Below are 18806 nucleotides of genomic sequence, written 5' to 3'. Positions count from 1 at the left end.
ACTCGCTGCGGAGCGAGGTCCTGTCCTACACGTCCGTGGGGGCTTAATTAGGCAAGGCACATTAATTGGGGAAGGCTGGGGCGCACGTGTCCAAAAGCATCAGAAACGAATGGCAGAATCCTTAAGGCTGAAAAAGCCTGCTGAGATTACCGAGTACCGGGTTCACCCTAAGCCTCGTCCCCAAGTGCCACATCCGTGTGCCCTTTGGAACACTCCGGGGATGATGATTCCAGCGCTTTCCAAGGCTTAAGCACCCTTCCTGCTGTGAAATTTTCCCGAATAGCCAACCTAAGCCTCCCCTGGCACCACTCGTGTCCCCTGTTCCCTGAGAGCACAGCCTGAACCTCACCAGTGCCCATCCTGCTGTGGACAGGGAGAAGGTGCCCATGGCAGAGGGTGGGATGAGATGATCTTGAAGGACCCTTCCAACCCACACCAGTCCATGAAAACAGCTCTTCGGGAATCAAAAATATGGAAGCAGCATGAAACATTCCCCTCCTGAGCCTCCTTTTCTCCAGGCTGAGCTCCCCCAGCCGCTCCTGCTGCTCCAGCCCCTTCATGGCTCTGAGTTGCAGCTCTATTTTACACAAACACGAAGCTTTTTTTTCTTTTTTTGGGGGGGTGAACCACCAGAAGAATGCCTGTCATTCACCGGGGTGATACTGTCACACCCCAACAACAAGCCTTGGAGAGGAAAACACAACGACCTAAACAAACATCTTAATCAAGGGTCATTATCGGTGCGAGAGCTGTTCCTGCACGCTTGATCATTAAAGCAGGGGAATATCCTCAAAGCCCCGGCCGAGCAGGGGAAGCAGCACTTTGATGCTGGTGTGGGAACCAGAGGCAGCGCTGTGATTTTTAAGTGCCTTTCATCTCCCTCTTTTGTAGGAACATTCTTCTAAACCAGCTTGTCAAATACAATTTCCCTGCGCAGGCATGAGTTGCAGATAAAGCCCTGGTTCTCCCTTGATATTTCCCTGAACAGGTGTAATCTGAGGAAACATGGTTTTAATTAGCCTGATTGGTTTTTTGTGTGCTAAATACCATCAATAGCTCAATTCTGTGCCTATAGTTAGATATTTATGTTACATATTTAACCCCCTTACACAGGCGTACACAATGCAAACACCAACAATGGGATCTCACTTTTGCTATTCTCCTGATAAATACGTGATTATAAAGAATTGCCACATTTAAGCATTCAATCCCTTTTTAACCTGAAGTTTTCTAGCTGCTTTGCTGTACTCAGCAGCGGTTTTGAGTCACCCTTTATAAATACTTTTGTCAGAGAGGACAGCGTGTGTCCTTCTCTGCTGCTTCACAGAATGGTTTGGAAAGGACCTTAAAAATCAGCAAATTCCACCCCCTTCCACTGTCCCAGGCTTCTCCAAGCCACTTCCAACCTGGCCTTAGACACTTCCAGGGATGGGGCAGCCACAGCTTCTCTGTTCCTCACCTCACCTGGAATACAACACAAACGATTCTGACTTTTGCTGGTAATTTATTCAGTCTTCAGGTTGCACACAACCAGAAACACAACCTTGCCCCACGAGCTTGCTATGAAAAGGATCATTCTTTGAGTTTAGAAACATGAAAAAAAAAAAAAAAAAAAAAAAAAAAAAAAAAAAAAAAAAGGAGAGTATCTCTATCCCAGTATTCTGCACCATGTTGGCCAACTGGACAATCTGAGTTTTATTTATTTACTCATTTAGTTGCTGCAGTTCCTCAATCAGGGCTGCAGCAGCTGTGAGCAACTTTGTGAGCAAGCACCAACAGCCCGGAGGGAGAAGCAATACAGAGTAGCAGTTTCTAAATGTCCCATCTAATTGAGCAGGAATAATGAAAACAAAGAGTGAAAAAAAAAGCAAAAAACCAAGCCCTCCAGCATGTAAACAAATAGTTCAGGTGCAGGGATTCCTCAGAGCACCAACATACCTGCCGTGGCAATAGCCGGTGCTAATCTTGTTTTACGCCAACCCTCCCAAACCCTTCCCTTAGCTGGGATGTGATTTTAGTGCTTCTAAAATCTTCTTCTCAGCCTTTTTCACCTGGAATGCTGAGACAGCCGTGCTTGCCATGATCCAGTCATGCAGATCCTCAGCATCTTCTGCTGCTGGGAGAGCTTGGAATTCAGCTCCCTAAAATCTTTACCCACACGAGGTGAAGAGGAGCTTGTGGTGGGTTGGGTGGTGTGGGAAGAAGCTTAAGTGTGAAAGGAGGATTTGAATCTGGGGCCATTTTTCTTGTTTCTCGTTTAGCTTTGCCTCAATCCCAGCTGGATCTGTGACTCCACAATCATCTCATGTACTCACAAGTTGGTTGGTCACCAGAGCCCTCCATAAATCAAAGTAATTTGGGGCTAAACATTTAAAACCTCAAGTTCTGCAGCCTTACTCCTCTACTTCTTAAAAACCTTAAATGACTTCTAGTTTGAACTACCTTGTGGACAATTAATATCTATCCATTTGCTTCTTTCTGGGGTATTTAGCCCCCTCTTTCCTCATCCTGCCCCTCTGACCATTCCTCATGGAAAATCCCATGCTTTGCAGCCCCTCTTGTTAGACGAGCCACATGTGTTGCCTCTTGCAATATCACATTATTTTCCATGTCCTCATAACCCCCCTTTTTTTTAAAAATTTTCATCTGTTCCAGGCCAAATTTCTGCCTTGCCCATGAGTGATTTGTTTTTTACAGCAGACCAGGCAGGAGAGGATCCATCTGATGCCTCCTCACTTTGGGATGAGGCTCTGGCAGCCCTGGAGCCGTGCTGGGGATGGGAATGTGTGGGAGAAGCCTGAGCTGCATGGGATCCACCTTGCAGGGGGAAAAGGGGTTTGTTCTCCCTTAAAACACCCCTTTCCATGGAGTTTGATGCTCCTTTTCCCAGAATGTCACCTCCCTGGCCTCTGAAGGTGCTGTGGGTGGCACATGAAATGCCATTGTCACAGCAGCAGTTGCACAGCAGGTGCTTGGTGGCCCTGGGTCTGTCTGGGGCTGGATCCCAGCCCCTCTCCCTCCCCAGCCACCGAGTGGAAAATACCAACATTCCAGGCTTATGTGATTTGGGAGGAGGTCAATGGCTCCGCTATTTATATCCAGTTATCTGGGGACTTTGCAGCTGCATTTGCACTGCAGAGTCCCTGTGGGGTAGAGAAAGAATTAAATTAAATTAAATTACCCTAAAAATCTTGAGCACAACAAGGACAGCAAACATTTCTGGGTGGTGATTATGCCCACAGTGGCACAAGTAAAACTCCCTCTGGTGCTGCTGTCCCTGGTTTTTTTTTGAAGATGCATGAGGGACATTCTTTACAACAATTTTTCCATGTTTCCCCTTTTAGATCTTGACCTGATGGCCTGAGGATATTACAGCACCCACAGCAGGTAAAGAGTTACCTGGGCAGAGCCCCTCTTGCCTCGCTCAGGTGTCTCAAGCCAGTGAAAAGAGAAATTTTCATTGTGCAAAGCTCTTCTCTGAGTTTTTACACAGAGAACAAGATGTTGAGGAAGCTGCAGCCCTCTGTGCAAGGAAAGACAGCAGGTGTCAAATCCAGAATTCAACTGACCCGTAACAAAAACACCAAGTTCCAGTTTTAGTAAAATCTAGATGCCCAGAAGCATCATTTATTGCAAATCAGTTAACCACAAAAAATACATCATTTTTGCAAACTACAACTTTGCATGTAGATAACTTTATTACAGAAGATATCTTTTCTTAAACTACACTCTAGTTTATAAAACATAGGAAGATTCAACACCACATGATGTTTTTATCACTCATATTAGGCGTGTCACAATAACAATGGTCTGAAATGTTAACTAAGATGAGTGCTCAGCAAGGCGCTGTGCCTTGAGAAATATCCATTTTATTTGGTGTTCTAATAGAAAGGAATGAGGAAAAGGAACCCTTTTCTTAGGTTTTCTTGATTAACTGCTATCTGCCTGTCCCACACACGTTATCTAGTCTTAGGGTGTCTGCTTGCTTTTGCACCCGAGTGAGTGATATTCCAACACCTCTATAAGGTGATATATTTATGATATATTTAAGACTTGCTCATTTAGATTTTTGAAACAAAATCCACCTTTTCTTAAAAAAAAAACCAAAACAACAAACCAAAAAAAACCCCCCCATATTTACAAACATTAAATCTGCCACAGGCTTATACTATATTTTTACATGATACACAGAAAGAGTGCACATCAATATAAAAAAAGATGCATCACTCCAGGCTAAGGTCACAGAACAAAATGTCAACGTTTCACAGCACAGCTGTGCTGGTCCCTCGCCCTCCAGTTTGGCCAGTCCAGCCTCCCACCAAAACCAGCAGCAAATCCCACTGGGCACCCAGTGAGGGCTCTGCCAGAGGAGCTGGGGCCGGGTGGGCACAGGGGTGGCAGTGTGATAACGCTTTGAAATCTCACTCAGGGTGGCTGCACTGCCAGACACACCTCTTAAAAAAATAGGCAGGCCATCCTTAAAATAAGGATGTGGTTTACAAAGTTTATATTGGCATTTCTTTCTTAAAACAGTTACTCAAACACGAAAACGAAATTAAACGAAAAAAAAAAATCAGTAAAGATATTCAAAGTAAAATTAAGTCTCCTTTGTGTATATACTCCATAGTTATGGGCTTGCTCTCTTGGAAGTTTGGCAAATATATTTCTTTTTGATGGGGGACAGTATTCATGTTTTGTAGGGTGTGTTTTTTTAGCTTAGAAACTGTTCTTACAGGTCTATAATCCTGATTTTCTTTTTCTTTTTTTTTTTTTAGATCATAAAAATCATTTAAATATATATATTTTTATATATATAAAAACAAGAGAGAACAAAAATTTCTATTATCAAGGCAAATGTACAACTATATAATACTGAAATTTAAACAAAGATTCATGACTGGTACCATAAAATGTCCTCTCATATAAATGCAAAGAAAACATTTTAAAGTACAATTAAAAAATTTGTCCATACTTTTTTTCCCCTTAAGGATTGATATTTTTAGTCAATTTTTCCCCTCTTCTTTCTCACCTCTCTTTCTGAGTTGAAAAAGAAAAAAAATAAATTAATGGCATTTCAGAATCACAAATCGTTGCTTATAGCTTTACATAAACATTTCCTCTCAAATCAAACACATTGAACTCCTCCAAACAAAAGAGAACATCCTATAAAAACCTAATTTGTTGATTTCTCGAAACGCAACTGGTGTCCCACATTGAGTTCTTAACAATAGAACATATAAATAAAAAGGCAGTGTTCTCATGTAAAATAAAAAGTACATAAATAAATACTAAAAAAAAAAAAAGGAATTAATTCGTCTTTTTCTTTTCTTTTTTTTTTCCTTTTTTATAAAAACATATTTTAAAAGGATCCTTTAATAAAAGCATCCGGAGTCCTTGTAAAAAAAAAAGATCTCCCTCGAGCTTCTGGCTCCCAATGAGAGTCTAAAACACTTTTTTTTTGTATTTTTTTTTTACTTGAAGGCCTCGGGGATGTGTCCCATCTGCGACTGCATACTCGTGGGAGGGCTGGAGATGCCGTCGGACCAGTCGGACACGTTGGAGTGAGGAGAGGAGCTGGACCACTGGTCCGGCGACTCCGGCGAGGGCGTGAGGAAAGGGTGGTCGGGCACCTGGAGCTGGTGGCTGGGGGTGTTGTCCAAGGGGGAGGAATAACTGTGCTGGGAAGGCGGCGTCAGGAACTGCGTGGTGGTCATGGGCTGGGCCAGCGAGGAGGGCAGGGAGGTGGGCAGCAGCTGCGAATCCTGCGGCAGGATGGTGTGCACGGCCATGGCGCCGCCGCTCACCGCCGGCAGCTCGGGCTGGCTCAGCTCCGTACCGAGGAAATTCTGGCCCATGTGGCCGCTCCCGTTGGAGCCTGGGTTGTGGTGCTGCTGCTGTGGTGGTGGCTGTGGTTGCTGCTGCTGCTGCTGCTGCGGCTGCTGCGGTGGTGGCGGCTGCAGGCTGGGCTGCTGGAGCTGCTGCTGCTGCTGCTGCTGCATCTGCTGGAGCTGCTGGCTCTGCATCAGGTGGGGCTGGGAGGCCAGGCGGGTGTTGGGCATGGCCTGGTAGCTCATCATCTGCGACAAGCTGGTGGTGGGCAGCCCGTTGTGCAGCGAGGTCATCATGCCGTGCTGCAGGTTTTGGGGCTGCTGGTGAGCCCCCGGCTGCAGGTTGCCTCTCAGGGGGTTGTACTGGCTCTGCACCATGCCGTTCTGCAGCCGTGTGAGCCAGTCACACTGCCCGTTCAGCCCGGCCCCGCTGCCCACCGAGAAGCTCATGGGGGCACTGCTCATCCCCGTGCTGGGGCTGGACACGGGCAGGTGGGACAGGCGCGGTGGCACCGAGTCGAAGCCCATCCTGCTGGAGCTGCCCATGGCCATATCCTGCTTGCCCGCCATGTTGAGGTGGTTGATGCTCAGGTGGGCATCGGGCATGCCTGGCAGGTGGTTCAGAGGCATGGACGGGGACTGCTGGAACGGGGACGTCATCAGCGGGGGAGAGGCCACATCTGAGAGGTACCCGTGCGGCGACTCCAGGGAATCCACAGGGGACAACACCCCGGAGCTGTCGAGCAGACACCCTTTTCCATCCTGGGACTTTTTCCTGCGGGCTTTCAGGTCTTTGGCGTCCTTGCCGCCGCAGCTCAGCCCCTTGGTGCTCGGCTTCCTGGCCTTCTTGCCCTGCACGGCAGGTTTGAGGTTGCCGATGTAGCTGCTGGGGGAGCAGAGCGGGGGGGACAGCGTGGGTGCCCCCAGGGGCCCGTTGTGCAGCGTGGGGCTCCTCACCAGGTTGTACTCGTCCAGCAGGCGCACGATGTCGTGGTGCATGCGCTCCTGCGCAATGTCCCGCGGCAGCCGGTCCATGTGGTCCGTGATGTCCCGGTTGGCAAAATGGTCCAGCAGGACCTTGGCGGTTTCGTAGCTCCCTTCCCTGGCTGCCAGGAACAGCGGGGTCTCCTCCTGGAAAGACAGCAAGGTTTGGTTAGGGTTGAGGTCACAGATTTTCCTGGCTGGTGCTGCCCTGAGCCCCACACCCATGTCGTTGGGTCTGCCATCATCTCTCCTCTGGGGAGGGTTTGCTCCCTCTTTTTCCTACCCTGCTGAGCCATGTCCTTGTACTGGTATCAAACCAGGAACCCTGTGAGTGACCCAGAACAGGCTGGAGGTGGCCATAAAGACACTGCTCACCAGGCACTGCACAGCCCCTCAGTATCACCCCCACAACCAAATCCCACAGCGCTCCTTTGAGCTAAATCCAACTTCATTCACAGCAGAACAATCAAATCAGAGTCTCAGTGCCAGACATTTGTATTTTAGCCAGAAATTACTCTTTAACAGAGTCCCTAAATGGTTCTTGCCTTGCATACATCAGCCTAGGAGATCCTACCTTATTATTCTGCATGTCCTTATTGGCACCATTCTTCAGGAGGACCATTGCAGCTTCCACATTATTCACAGCAGCTGCCCAGTGCAGGGCTGACTTGCCTATAGAGGAAAGCCACGAAAATACAACACACATTAGAGAGCACTGAGATCAACAGCAAGCAGTCCTTTTGTCCCACATCTGGGTGAACTGGTGTTTTAGCTGCCTCAGTACCTAAATCATCCACGGCGTTGACATCAGCGTGGCAGTTGATGAGGTCATCCAGCATCCCCTCCACAGCCAAGCGAGCAGCCAGGATCAGGGGAGTGGTCCCATCGTGCATTCGGGCATCCAGGTCTGTTGCCCTGTTCCTAATCAGGATCTGCCACAAGAAGGGCCAAAGCAGAGGGAACACCAGCGTTAGGAGGGACAGACAGAAGGCACTCCAGTGTCCAGGTCTCAGGATCTACAATGCCCTTTCCAAAGGTCCAACTCTCCAGTTCTACTCCCAGTCCAGGGGAGCTGCCATGGGGTTGCTGCTTTGCTGTTCCCCGTGACAACAGGAGCTTCATTTCTGACGACTGCCCAGGTGAGCAGCAGGCCCTGTGATCTGACTCCTCACACAGCACCCCTAATTCCCCCCAAAAACCCCCAAAACAGGCACCCAAACCATTACCTGGAAGACCCCTTGGGCGTCGGCAGAGACGGCGGCGTGCAGCGGCGTCCGGCCCATGTTGTCCTGGATGTTGGCGTCGGCGCTGGCCTCCAGCAGGCGCTTGGCCGCGTCCGAGCGCGAGTACCTGGCGGCCAGGTGCAGCGCGGTCTCGCCCGTGCGGTCAGTCTGGTTGTGCAGGCTGGCACCTTGGTAGATGAAGTCCGAGATGACGGCGGGAGCGTCGTCCTCCTCCTCGCTGTTGCCTGTCTCCAGCCCTCCCCCGCTGCACGAGGCGATCATCAGGGGGGTGAAGCCGTCTGAAAGGTAAAAAAAAAAGGCTTTTTACCCTCTGTAATGCTCTGCCTGCGATAGATGCTTGCTCTCCTGGGTGCACCAAGACTGAGTTCCTGACTAGCTCTGAACATCAAACACGAATATCCTTCCTCTGATATGGATCTGAAATTCCTCAGTGGTATCTCACTGCTCACTGCTTTCCCTATTTCATCTGCTCCACGTAAGGTGCAGTTTGTAAGGAAGGCTGCTCAAAGCAAATGGAGTATGGTAAATACCTTCATTATTTCAGAGGACAATTTCACAGACGTGGGGAAGATCAAGTGTTTGTCAGAATCTAAAAAGCTATTAACCATTGCTAAAAACCTTAAAGGAAGACTGTGAAATGTACAGTTGGATGGGAGGAGAGGAATATAGGAGCAGCAGAGAGATAACCTGAGTGATTTAATAGGTACTTCTGTAATTTCCACCTCAATCACTGAACAAAAGAGCTCTCACGGAAAGCAAAATGTGACAGGGTCTCTCTCTAAATCACACACAACAGCAACCCTGTGGTGCAGAGCTTGCAGCAGTGACAGCAAGGGACAGGGAGGGCTGTGGGGCTGCTCCTCTGTGGGGCTGAGGGAGGGTTTGACACGAGCTGACACTGCAGGAGTGCAAGGGGTGCTTACCCGGCCCTCTGACGTTGACATCCATGCAGTCAGCATCGATTTCCCCCTGTGGAGGCGTCGGGGCCATGGAGGAAATGCGCAGGTCAGCGGCGTCCAGGTGCTGCTGTGTCCACTGCCTGTGATCTGTCTGGTCATCCGTGTCCGGCAGCATCGCCTGCTCCTCGAACTGGGGGAAACAGCAGGGAATCAGCTCCCAGAAAACCCCCCCGGCTGAGATCCAGCCTGGGAAGCTCTGCGAGGCTCCAAGGTGTGTGTTTGTCACAGGCAAGTCTGCAAAGGAGCTGAGAGCAGCAATGAGGGGCCCTGAGGGTCCCTCTGCTCCTCCCGTGACAAACCCAGGAGCAGCACAGGCAGGGAGTGTGGCAGAGGGCTTACCCTGAACTTCTTGGTGTCCAAGGTCTCCTCATCACCCCACTCATTCTGGTTGTCATCCATCAGCGTGCCATCCGAAGCATTTTTGAGGGGTCTTTAAAAATAAAACCACACAAAACGTTATCTCCTCTGCAGGAACTGCTTGTGCCACGTACAGGCACAAACTTAAAGAAGAATCAACCAATTTCCAGGAGGTTCCCCTCAAGTTGCATTTCATTTTTTACCAGGTGCAAAAAGATTACAGAGCACGAACCAGACAGAACACTGCTTTTTTCCCCCATGCAGAACTTTAAGACCCCTGACTCTCCTCCTCCCTGCCACACCACTACAACGCCCTGGAGAACAAAACCCCACCGGACTCTCTCAGAAGAGCCCGGAGCAGCCCTGCCTCCCGGGTCAGCAGGAAAATTACTCACTTCAGCCCAACAGAATCCTCCCCCAGAGGCTCCCGCCGCTTCTTCTTGCTCGACTCTGTCACTTTGAAGCCTTCAGGGAACCACAGCTGCCCATGCTCCCTGCGGCGCTTGCGGGACACCAGCACTCCCAGCCCGATGAAGGCGAGCAGGACCAGCGCAGCCACCACCACGTACATAGGATACAGCTGCGAGTTCTTCGTGGGCTCTGCTGTTTCACCTACAAAACAGTGGGGCACACACAGATGCTGAGACATTAAGCTGCATAGCAAACGAGGGACGGAGTGGAAATGAAGGAAAATTTGTTAATAGAGGCACCTAAGTCTGATCTAAATCAGCCAAACCCCCCCCCCTCAAAATAAGGTCATTTTATACGCTATTAATCAGAATTGCAAACTATCGGCAAATTCTCGGCTGCACAAGGCAGCCTGCACCAGGAGACAGCTTCACTTTTTTCTCCTTTAAGGAAAAGGATTAGCAAACTTCAAATCATTGCGCTTGCATTGAGCTGTTAAGACAAAAGGATTTAGGAGGGATTTTCAAGATACAAACTTCAACTCCTTGCATGTCACTGATTGATTGGAGCTGCTTGGGTTTTCTTTTTCTTTTCTTTTTTTAATAACTTTTAGAGTGATAATGATTTTGAAATAAAACCTGGAATAAGCAAAAATAATAAAGTGGGCTCGCAATTTTTTTACAGAAAAGATTTAAATAAAAAAAACCCAAAACACGTGAGGTTATTAAAACCAGACTGTGCTCAAATGCAGCCAATTGACAGATAAGTAAACTCGGGGAAGGCTGCAAAGTTTTGGCTGTCCCTCCTCCCCAGCTGACCAGCTGTACTTACTTTTGACAGCCTCTATTTTGTAGGGTATATTCAGGTTGCCAAGGGAGGCCAAGGCTCCCAGGAATGCTGCCACATCGGTGGCACTCTGGAAGCACTGGGAAGATGACTGGATGCACTGGCGGTTATCAATTTCCAAGTAGACGATGGATCTGTGAGAGAGAAGAGTCAATAAGGACCAGGGAGCCATGACCACACCGAGGACACGTCTCCCTTCCCTCTTTAACCCCCATCAGGGGGAATTAGAAGGTGGGGACCCATCTCCTTGCTCCCCTGTGGCCCAAAGCCTGCAGCTCACACTCATGGTCTCTTGGATTTGCCTCAGTGAATGCTGCAAAATCCAGCTCTTTATCTACAGGAATGGAAGGGAGTCTCTGCTTCACAATGTTTTATAATTACCCAGACACTACAGTATCTTAAATAATGCTGTTTGGGAGCCTGCAGATCATCTCACATCAGCTTTGCTGCTCTAACCCCTTTACTTTCAGGGTTTTCTGATTGAGTCCATGGAGAGGGAGCAGGTTAGATGTGTATGTTTACACCAAAGATCTCCAAACACAGATTGCAGTAATTGAGTTTTACAACAAAGCTCTAGAAAGCATTTCCCAGGGAGAAAATGAGGCTTAACTTAATGACTTCCTGAAGTCAGACAGTCGGTCAGGCCAACCTCTGCTTCCAGGTCCCACCCAGCCCAGCCCCGGCTCCCAACAATGCACAGGACTCCTTCAATCGTGAGAGTCGGCGCAGCATTGTACCAGGGATTCCTGAATGATCACTCCATTTTCCCACATGAGAGCAAAATCCGGTTTCTGTTCACACAGAAAGCAGCATCTAAATACAATTATCTGGCCTACATCCTTCCCCTCCTAGCGTGTTACTATTATCGACACAGAAAACACACTCTGAGTGCTGCTGGGAGAAAATGGAACCCTCTTACCCTCTGATGTCCATCTGGTCAAGCTCCCTCTTCTGCCTCCTGCCAGCCCTGGAGTAGAGGCTGCTCTTCACTTTGTTGATGACAGCACTGGACATATCTGCCCAGTCCTCTGTGGACCTCTTGATGTAATGTTTTTTCAGCTCCTCCTCGTTGCCGTAGTACGGGAAGATCATATACTCCCCCTTGGGGTTCTTCTTGAAGACCACGTTGGTGTGCAGCACACGGCTCAGCTCCCTCAGGAAGTTGAAGGAGTTGTTCTTCAGGTTCTCGGGGGTGATGAGGACCACCACCACCAGTGTGCCATCTGCCAGCTTCTCTGGCATGTTGTTTGCACAGTCCAGACCATCCCACTCGCACTCAAAGTTGTTGCAGCCCTGGTCGCAGTGACCATCCGAGAAGTGATCTTTGCAGTACTGGTCATACAGAGGGCTGGGTGGAGGGAGAAGCAAGGCAGAAGGGAGAGTTAGACCAAGTACAGCAAATAACACCTATGTGCTGAGAAAAGCAGCGGTGGTCTCTCTTTTGTATAAATATTCTTCACCCTGAGAGACACCAAACCAGTTTACATAGAAAGCAGATGTTTCATGCAGCACTGTGAAGCATTTGCTGCTGCAGGTGAGAGAGAGCAGATTTTAAATCATAAAAGGGACAAATTACTGTGACTCAGAGAAGGCATGGGCTCACAGAGTAGTTACTAAGACCACAGTTGGTCCAGGAATCTGGGACTAAGTTCCTGCTGCTGCCAAAGACAATGTTTGGGAAATGCTTGGATGTTAACATCATCATATTTCCTGGCTGCTCTTCCATCTGGGGTCTCCCTGCCTTCAAACTGACTGTGTTACTGCTGTGAGTTGGAGAATTCACTTCTGTAAAGCGATACAAGCAAAGACAGGGAGGCCATCTGCAGTGAGTCAAACCCAGACAGCTTCCAAGTGGATGTAAACTCAGAAGGACCACAGGGAGATGTGATTGCTTGAGTTGCAGCCCCACAGGCAGCAGAACAGAGAGCTGGGAGTGAACAGCAGGCCTGAGTCTAGGAGTTTTACCAGCTACAACCAGCAGAACCAGAGGATCACCACTCACGGGCTTTAAAACAAGAAGGTTTTCAAGAAGCCACTTACTTGCATTGCCCCTCGTATTTCTGGCAGTCGAACCCGTCGTAGAGGCAGCCAGCGTTATTGCACTGAGAGTCACACTTGCCATCATTGAAATACTTCCAGCACTGCAGAGACTGGGAGCAGTTCTTCCAGGGGTCGTTGAAGTTGAGGGAGCAGTCGCCGCCGTCCCAGCCGCAGGCGTGGTTGTTGCATTTCCCATCACAGATCTTGTTGCCGGCGTAGCCCGCGCACACGGCGATCTCGCACTTCTCCTCGATTTTGGGGGGGATGATGTCCTGCCCGATGCCTCCCTGGAAGTCGAAGTCGAGGATGTGGCAGTTGAGGCCGTTGAAGTTGGCAGGGCAGTTGCAGCGGTAGTCGCCGAAGGGGGAGGCGGCTCCGGAGAACTCGCAGGTGCCCCCGTTGTAGCAGGGGTTGGAGGTGCAGGGGCTGCTGGCCGGGTACTGGCACTCGGGGCCTGTGAAGGCCGGCGTGCACATGCACTTGGAGCTCTTGTGGATGGAGATGCAGGTGCCGCCGTTCAGGCAGTGCAGGTTCCCGCAGGTGCGGGAGTCGTTCTCGCAGGTGGCACCCACGAATCCCTGGGGAAAGCAAGGCAAGGAGGGAGTCAGAACCACTGATGCTTGTCCTACAAGCAGCATCAACACACGTGTGTTCTGGGAAACTAAAGCTCGCCCTCTAAAACTGGTGATGGGCAAGAATAATCTTGAATGTGAAGCTCGTTAAAGCATCCTGTCAAAGTGAAGGGAGCTCTTCTCCACAGCTGCCTGTCCCACTTTGTGTGGTGCAAGTAACATTCAGCCTCTTCTACCTTCAGGCCTGAGCCATCTTCTCCCTAACTCTATTCCAGCATCCTTGCAAGAGTGGAGAGTGCACATTTATGGATGCACCCACAGCAAAGCATCCTCCCATCCATGCCTATCCCAGCTGGGGAAGCCTCAGGGGCTACACTGGCTTCTTGACCATCCCTCATGCCCACGCAACAAGACAGAGCCAGAGAGGAGCAGGCACCTACCGGCGGGCACTTGCAGATGAAGCCACGGCCGGTGTTGCTGGCAACAGCACAGGTTCCCCCATTCCTGCAGGGTTTGCCTTTGCAGCCGTCCACCACGGTGTCACAGCGGCGGCCTGCGAGGGAGAGGAGTGCGTGAGGAGCAGAGGAAGGCGTGCAGGGGGGGCTGGGGGCTGCAGGCTGGGCCCTGGGAGCAGCAGGGGACTCCCAGCAGCGGTGCTCACCTGCATAGCCAGGTCGGCACTCGCATTTGTAGTCGTTGACCCGCTGCACGCAGTTCTGGGTGCCGCGGGCGTCGCAGGGGTTGGACAGGCACTCGTTGACATCTCCCTCGCAGCGCTCCCCTACAAAGCCAGGGGGGCAGATGCAGCTGTAGCCACCTACCCGATCCTTGCACTTGCCATTGTTAAAGCACTTGGGCCCCAGGGTGACAGGATCAAAGAAAGGGCTGCAGTCATCCACATTGATCTCACAGTGCACCCCTAGAGAGAGGGGGGAACAACCCACACAGCTCATCAAACAGTATCGGGGGGCTGCTGCTCCCCTGTGCGAGCCTTCCCTGCCAAGGGGCTGAGCCTGACCACGTCAGTGGCAGCCTGAGCCACCTCTCGGGCGGGAGGGACACGGCACCACGTGGCCAAGGACACATGGCCTTGATGGATAAGCCCACAAGCAAACACAAACCTCGCCCGCTGCGTTTGCTGCTGCCAGCCCGAGCAGCTAATGAGCAGAATCCAAGGATATCTGCACTCAGCCCACTAATGCCCCAGCCTGGGGAATTAATTTACCTTGAGTTCCTCTGGGGCAGGAGCATTTGTAGGTATTGATGAGATCGATGCAGGTTCCTCCATTCTGGCACGGGTGGGACAAGCACTCATTGATCTCCTCTGAGCAGTTAACTCCATGATAACCAGCCACACACTGCAAGGAGGAAAGCGGGGAACTATCAGAGAGGTTTCTTCCATTCCCTGGCTCTAGGAGCACAGCCAGCACCCCAGGCTACAACTTGGTAAAGGGGCATCATGCAAGGGCAGCAGAAAGGCAGTAACTGAGGCTTTTTCCCTGGGAATTCCTGCCCCCCAGGCACCCACCTCACAGGAGTAGCCTCCCAGGTAGTCTGTGCAGGTGGCTCCGTTCTGGCAGGGGTTGGGGGAGCATTCATCCACCTGCTCCTCGCAGTAGCTGCCGGTGTAGCCGGCTTGGCAGCGGCAGAAATGAGTGTTGCCAGTGTCCACACAGAGCCCCGAGTTCCTGCAGAGGTGTGCTACATCGATACCTGTCAGGGAGAGCAGAGTGAGATGCAGGGACCTTGGTGACACCCACTGCCCACAGGGCCATGTCCTGCCCACCACACATCCCACAGGGAATCACAGCCTTGGGGGTGCATTGCTAGAGCAATCCTTGACATCACTCTGTGCCAAAGATCCCCACCAAAAGAATTGACCACATCCCTCAGTGCCCAGCACAGGAGACATCTGGGGACCCCAGCCTGGCCCTGGCAGGGGTCTTACCTTGCTGCTTAGCAGCCACCTCACAGGACACACTGGGGACGTCGCAGTAGAGCCCTGTCCAGCCGCTGTTGCACTCACAGTGGTACAGGTTGCTGGTCTGCCAGCACTTGCCTCCGTTTTTGCAGGGCGAGGAGTCACACCAGCGCACCAGGTTCTGGGGGAGCAGAGCACGGGGTGAGGGTGAGGACCCAGCAGGGTCCTGCAGTGACCCCAGGACCCCCCCAGCAGCACCCACCCGTACCTGGCAGTTGAGGCCGGTGTACCCCTGGGCACAGGTGCACTTGTACGTCCCGTAGCTGTCCTGGCACGTGCCCCCGTTCAGGCACGGCTTGGAGTCGCACTCGTTGATGTTGTGCTCGCAGTAGCTGCCCGTGAAGCCGGGCAGGCAGACGCAGGTGAAGGTGTTGATGCCATCCACGCACGTCCCACCGTTGAAGCAGGAGCTGGGGACACAGACACGGCACCCCAGTGAGCCACAGCTGCTCGTGCCCCACACCAAAGCCCCCACACACCAACCCAGAGCTCTGGGGAGGCACAGGGACCTCGGCCCCTGTCCCAGCTGGCAGGACTGTACCTCTCTGTGCAGTCAGGGGTGTTGTTCTCGCAGTGGATGCCGCTGAAGCCGGAGGGGCAGGTGCAGGTGTAGCTGTTGACGCAGTCGGTGCAGTTGGCCCCGTTCTTGCAGGGGTTGCTGGCGCACTCATTGATGTCCTCCTCGCACTTGGGCCCACGGAAGCCAGCCAGGCACTCGCAGAAGAAGGTGCCAATGCCATCGGAGCAGGAGCCACCGTTGTGGCATGGATCTGGGGAGGAGGGACGTGCATGTGAAGGTGTGATGGGTCCAGCCCCGGAGCTTCCCCACACCACTGTCCTCATACACATTCCCTGGCCACACGGAGGAATGGGACTGAGCCCATGGACTGGGCACAAGCCAGACCAATCCCACCAGGAGGCTGGGCAAAAGGAGAACCCATGGCACACATCATCCCCCATCCTCCTTCCTCCTGCTCCCATCTTGGACTGACACAGCTCGACAGGGACACGAGTGAGGTGGCCCTAAAGCCAAGCAGGGCTTGCAGCACAGCCCAGGCCACTGGCAGCCAGGGCTGGTGCATGCATGGGGAGGAGAATGCCAGCCCCAGGAAGGGCGATGAGGCTCGGGGCTGGGCTGGGGGCAGTCTGGGGCAGCCCCTGCTCTTACTGGGCTTGCAGTCGTCGATGTCGGTGTCGCAGTTGCGGCCGGAGAAGCCGGTCCGGCAGGCGCAGCGGTAGCTCCCGTTGGTGTTCTGGCACGTGGCCCCATTCCTGCAGGGGCTCTTCACACACTCATTGATGTCAATCTCACAGGTCTGACCTGTGGACAGAGCAGGACAGGGGTTGTGTGGGCTGGAGGTGCTGGTGAAAGCCCCAGGGGTGACAATGACATTTCGGGCACCGCTCACACCAGGGCAGAAGCCAAAGGATGCCATGGTTGTGTCCCAGCCACCCAGCTGAGCCATGGGGCAGGTCAGGACTGGCTCCCTCTCCTGTGTCTTTCCCTCCCTGAGGGGAGTGGGGGGTTCTGACCCTCAAAGAGGACCATGTCCATACCTTGCCAGCCAGGGGGGCAACTGCAGGAGAAGCTCTTGTAGTCCTCCGACTCCTGGCACTCGCCGCCGTTCTTGCAGGGGCTGCCAGCACAGGGGGCCAGCACATCCTCACAGGTGGCTCCTGCACAGACACAAGCACCTGCTGACACCCTCCAAAATGACAGGTGGCCCAAGACCCTGCTGTCCCTGTCCCCTGCCCTGGACTGCTGCCAGTCTGGGGAAGGCTCTGGACTTCCCCAGCACCCCAGGCAGCCCAGCTGGAGCTGTTTCATCCATTCCGGATCACCCATGACCCTGAACCCCCACAAACTTTTGAGCCCTATCTGGGCTGCATGAAAGCACTGCACACTTCCTTTGGCAGGGAAGTGCTGCTCGGGGTGTCTTTTCCCCCTTGCACTCCCTCCCCCCTTCCCTCTCCGCTGCTTTTCCTGTTTACGTCCAGCCAAGGGACACGTTCCCTCCGAACCCTTATCTTCCCTGTCAGCCAATATCTCCTGAACTGGCCTTTGCTATTTTCCAGAGCCTTCCCCTCCCTGCCTGCCCAGTCCTCCCCGTCCCCCCCAGGGGTTTCTATGGCCACTGGCGAGGGCAGGAAACAGCTCATGGCTTCCTGCAATTGTGCTGGGCCGCGCCAGCGGAAGCGCGGGCCCGGCAAACAGGAATTGGCTCAGCAGAATCCCCCGGCCCCTCGGCCTCGGATCGCCTCCTCCAGCACGGGCATCACGGCTGGGGAGCAGCAGGGTGTGAGCAGGGCAGCCCCTGGGTGCTGCTGCCCCTGAGCCACCGCCCCAGTGCCCTCCAGGATGAGGAGGAAGAGGAGGAAGGGAGGAAGCTGTGGCTGGCAGCCTCTCAAAGCTCCTGCCAGTTTCCTCCAGCTGCGCCGTGGAGAGGTGGAGCCGTGGCTGTGGGCAGCCCCTCGGCAGGGCAGGATGAGAGAAGCCTTCATGCTTAGTGCCAGCCCACTGCATGTGCTGGGACCAGTTTGGTGTCACACACGAAGCAGAAAAACTCTGCAGAGACATGGTGGGACACAGGGTGCTCCCCTCACCTGTGTAGGGCAGGAGGCAGTTGCAGGTGTAGCCAGCAACGTCATCAATGCACGTGCCCTGGTTCAGGCAGGGGTTGGAAGCACATTCGTTGATATTGGTCTGGCAGTTGGGGCCTGTGTTAAGAAAAATAAATAGAAGTGGCTGTGATGGAGGTGTGCTGGTGGCAGGGGGCTGAGGGTACAGTGGGGACACGGTGACAATGACAACAGCACACCCATTGCCCTGGGAAAGCCTCCTGTGCTCAGCTCCAGCCCTGAACTCTGCTGAAGGTCTCCAGGATGGCTGTGCTGCCACCAGCCACACCTGGGGCTCCACTGTCCCCAGAATGAAGCCTCCAGCCCACCCAGCATCACAAGAACACCCACAGCTCCCATGCAGGCCTCGGTGTAGGGGGAACATGGCAGCATCCCTGGCTGCACCCTTAGAATAATGGAATCACAGACTTAATGCTGGAAAAGCCCTCTAAGATCATCAAGTCCAACCATTAACCCAGCATCACCACGTTCCACATCCACACTCCTTTTGAACACTTCCAATCATGGTGACTCCACCACTTCCCTGGGCAGCCTGCTCCAGTCCCTGACCACCATTCCCAGGAAGAAATTTTTCAGAATTAACCCCCCCCTTACCGCTGAAGCCCTCCCTGCAGGTGCAGATGTAGCCACTGGTCATGTCCTTGCAGGTGCCACCGTTCATGCAGGGGTTGGATTCACACTCGTTGTTGTTAATGTCACAGTTTGTCCCACTCCAGCCAGGGTCACAGTCACACTTGTAGCTTTGGGGAAAAATTGGGGCATAAAGAGCTGCTCCATCCTGGCCCTCTAGGCTGCACCAGCCACCATTTATCCAGCAAACCCTATCCCCTCAGGGAAAAATCCATGGCACAGAGCATGGACAAGCACCAAACTCAAGGGACAGATGCTCTCCCTCCTCTAACCCTGAATTTGTTGGGGACCCTTTGGTCCCTGCAGCCCCCCAGCAG

At 52.4% G+C, this 18806-nt stretch overlaps 1 protein-coding gene across 2 annotated transcripts in view; it reads right to left on the bottom strand.

Annotated features, from left to right (window-relative positions):
* Window positions 1-3594: 3594 nt before the first annotated feature.
* Window positions 3595-18806, bottom strand: part of NOTCH1 (notch receptor 1) — a 42524-nt gene continuing 27312 nt past the window's right edge. Inside the window, exons 14-34 of one of the 2 annotated variants that reach the window (XM_063408968.1) lie at window positions 18454-18599; window positions 17824-17937; window positions 16777-16896; window positions 16388-16540; window positions 15761-15989; window positions 15428-15629; window positions 15187-15340; window positions 14767-14951; window positions 14464-14596; window positions 13900-14157; window positions 13679-13791; window positions 12667-13244; window positions 11546-11974; window positions 10612-10760; window positions 9768-9984; window positions 9355-9445; window positions 8980-9145; window positions 8039-8334; window positions 7597-7744; window positions 7387-7484; window positions 3595-6959 (exon numbers count right to left, since the gene is read on the bottom strand). In XM_063408968.1, the coding sequence (XP_063265038.1) occupies window positions 5472-6959; window positions 7387-7484; window positions 7597-7744; window positions 8039-8334; window positions 8980-9145; window positions 9355-9445; window positions 9768-9984; window positions 10612-10760; window positions 11546-11974; window positions 12667-13244; window positions 13679-13791; window positions 13900-14157; window positions 14464-14596; window positions 14767-14951; window positions 15187-15340; window positions 15428-15629; window positions 15761-15989; window positions 16388-16540; window positions 16777-16896; window positions 17824-17937; window positions 18454-18599 (5467 nt within the window). In that variant the 3' untranslated portion in view covers window positions 3595-5471. The remainder of the gene's footprint in view (window positions 6960-7386; window positions 7485-7596; window positions 7745-8038; window positions 8335-8979; window positions 9146-9354; window positions 9446-9767; window positions 9985-10611; window positions 10761-11545; window positions 11975-12666; window positions 13245-13678; window positions 13792-13899; window positions 14158-14463; window positions 14597-14766; window positions 14952-15186; window positions 15341-15427; window positions 15630-15760; window positions 15990-16387; window positions 16541-16776; window positions 16897-17823; window positions 17938-18453; window positions 18600-18806) is intronic. The other variant, XM_063408969.1, reaches the window with a different exon arrangement.

This window comes from Prinia subflava, chromosome 12, assembly GCF_021018805.1.
Source record: "Prinia subflava isolate CZ2003 ecotype Zambia chromosome 12, Cam_Psub_1.2, whole genome shotgun sequence".
Lineage (NCBI taxonomy): Eukaryota > Metazoa > Chordata > Aves > Passeriformes > Cisticolidae > Prinia > Prinia subflava.
The sequence above is the reverse complement of the archived record's forward strand: the minus strand, read 5'-3'. Positions and strand labels throughout refer to the sequence as shown.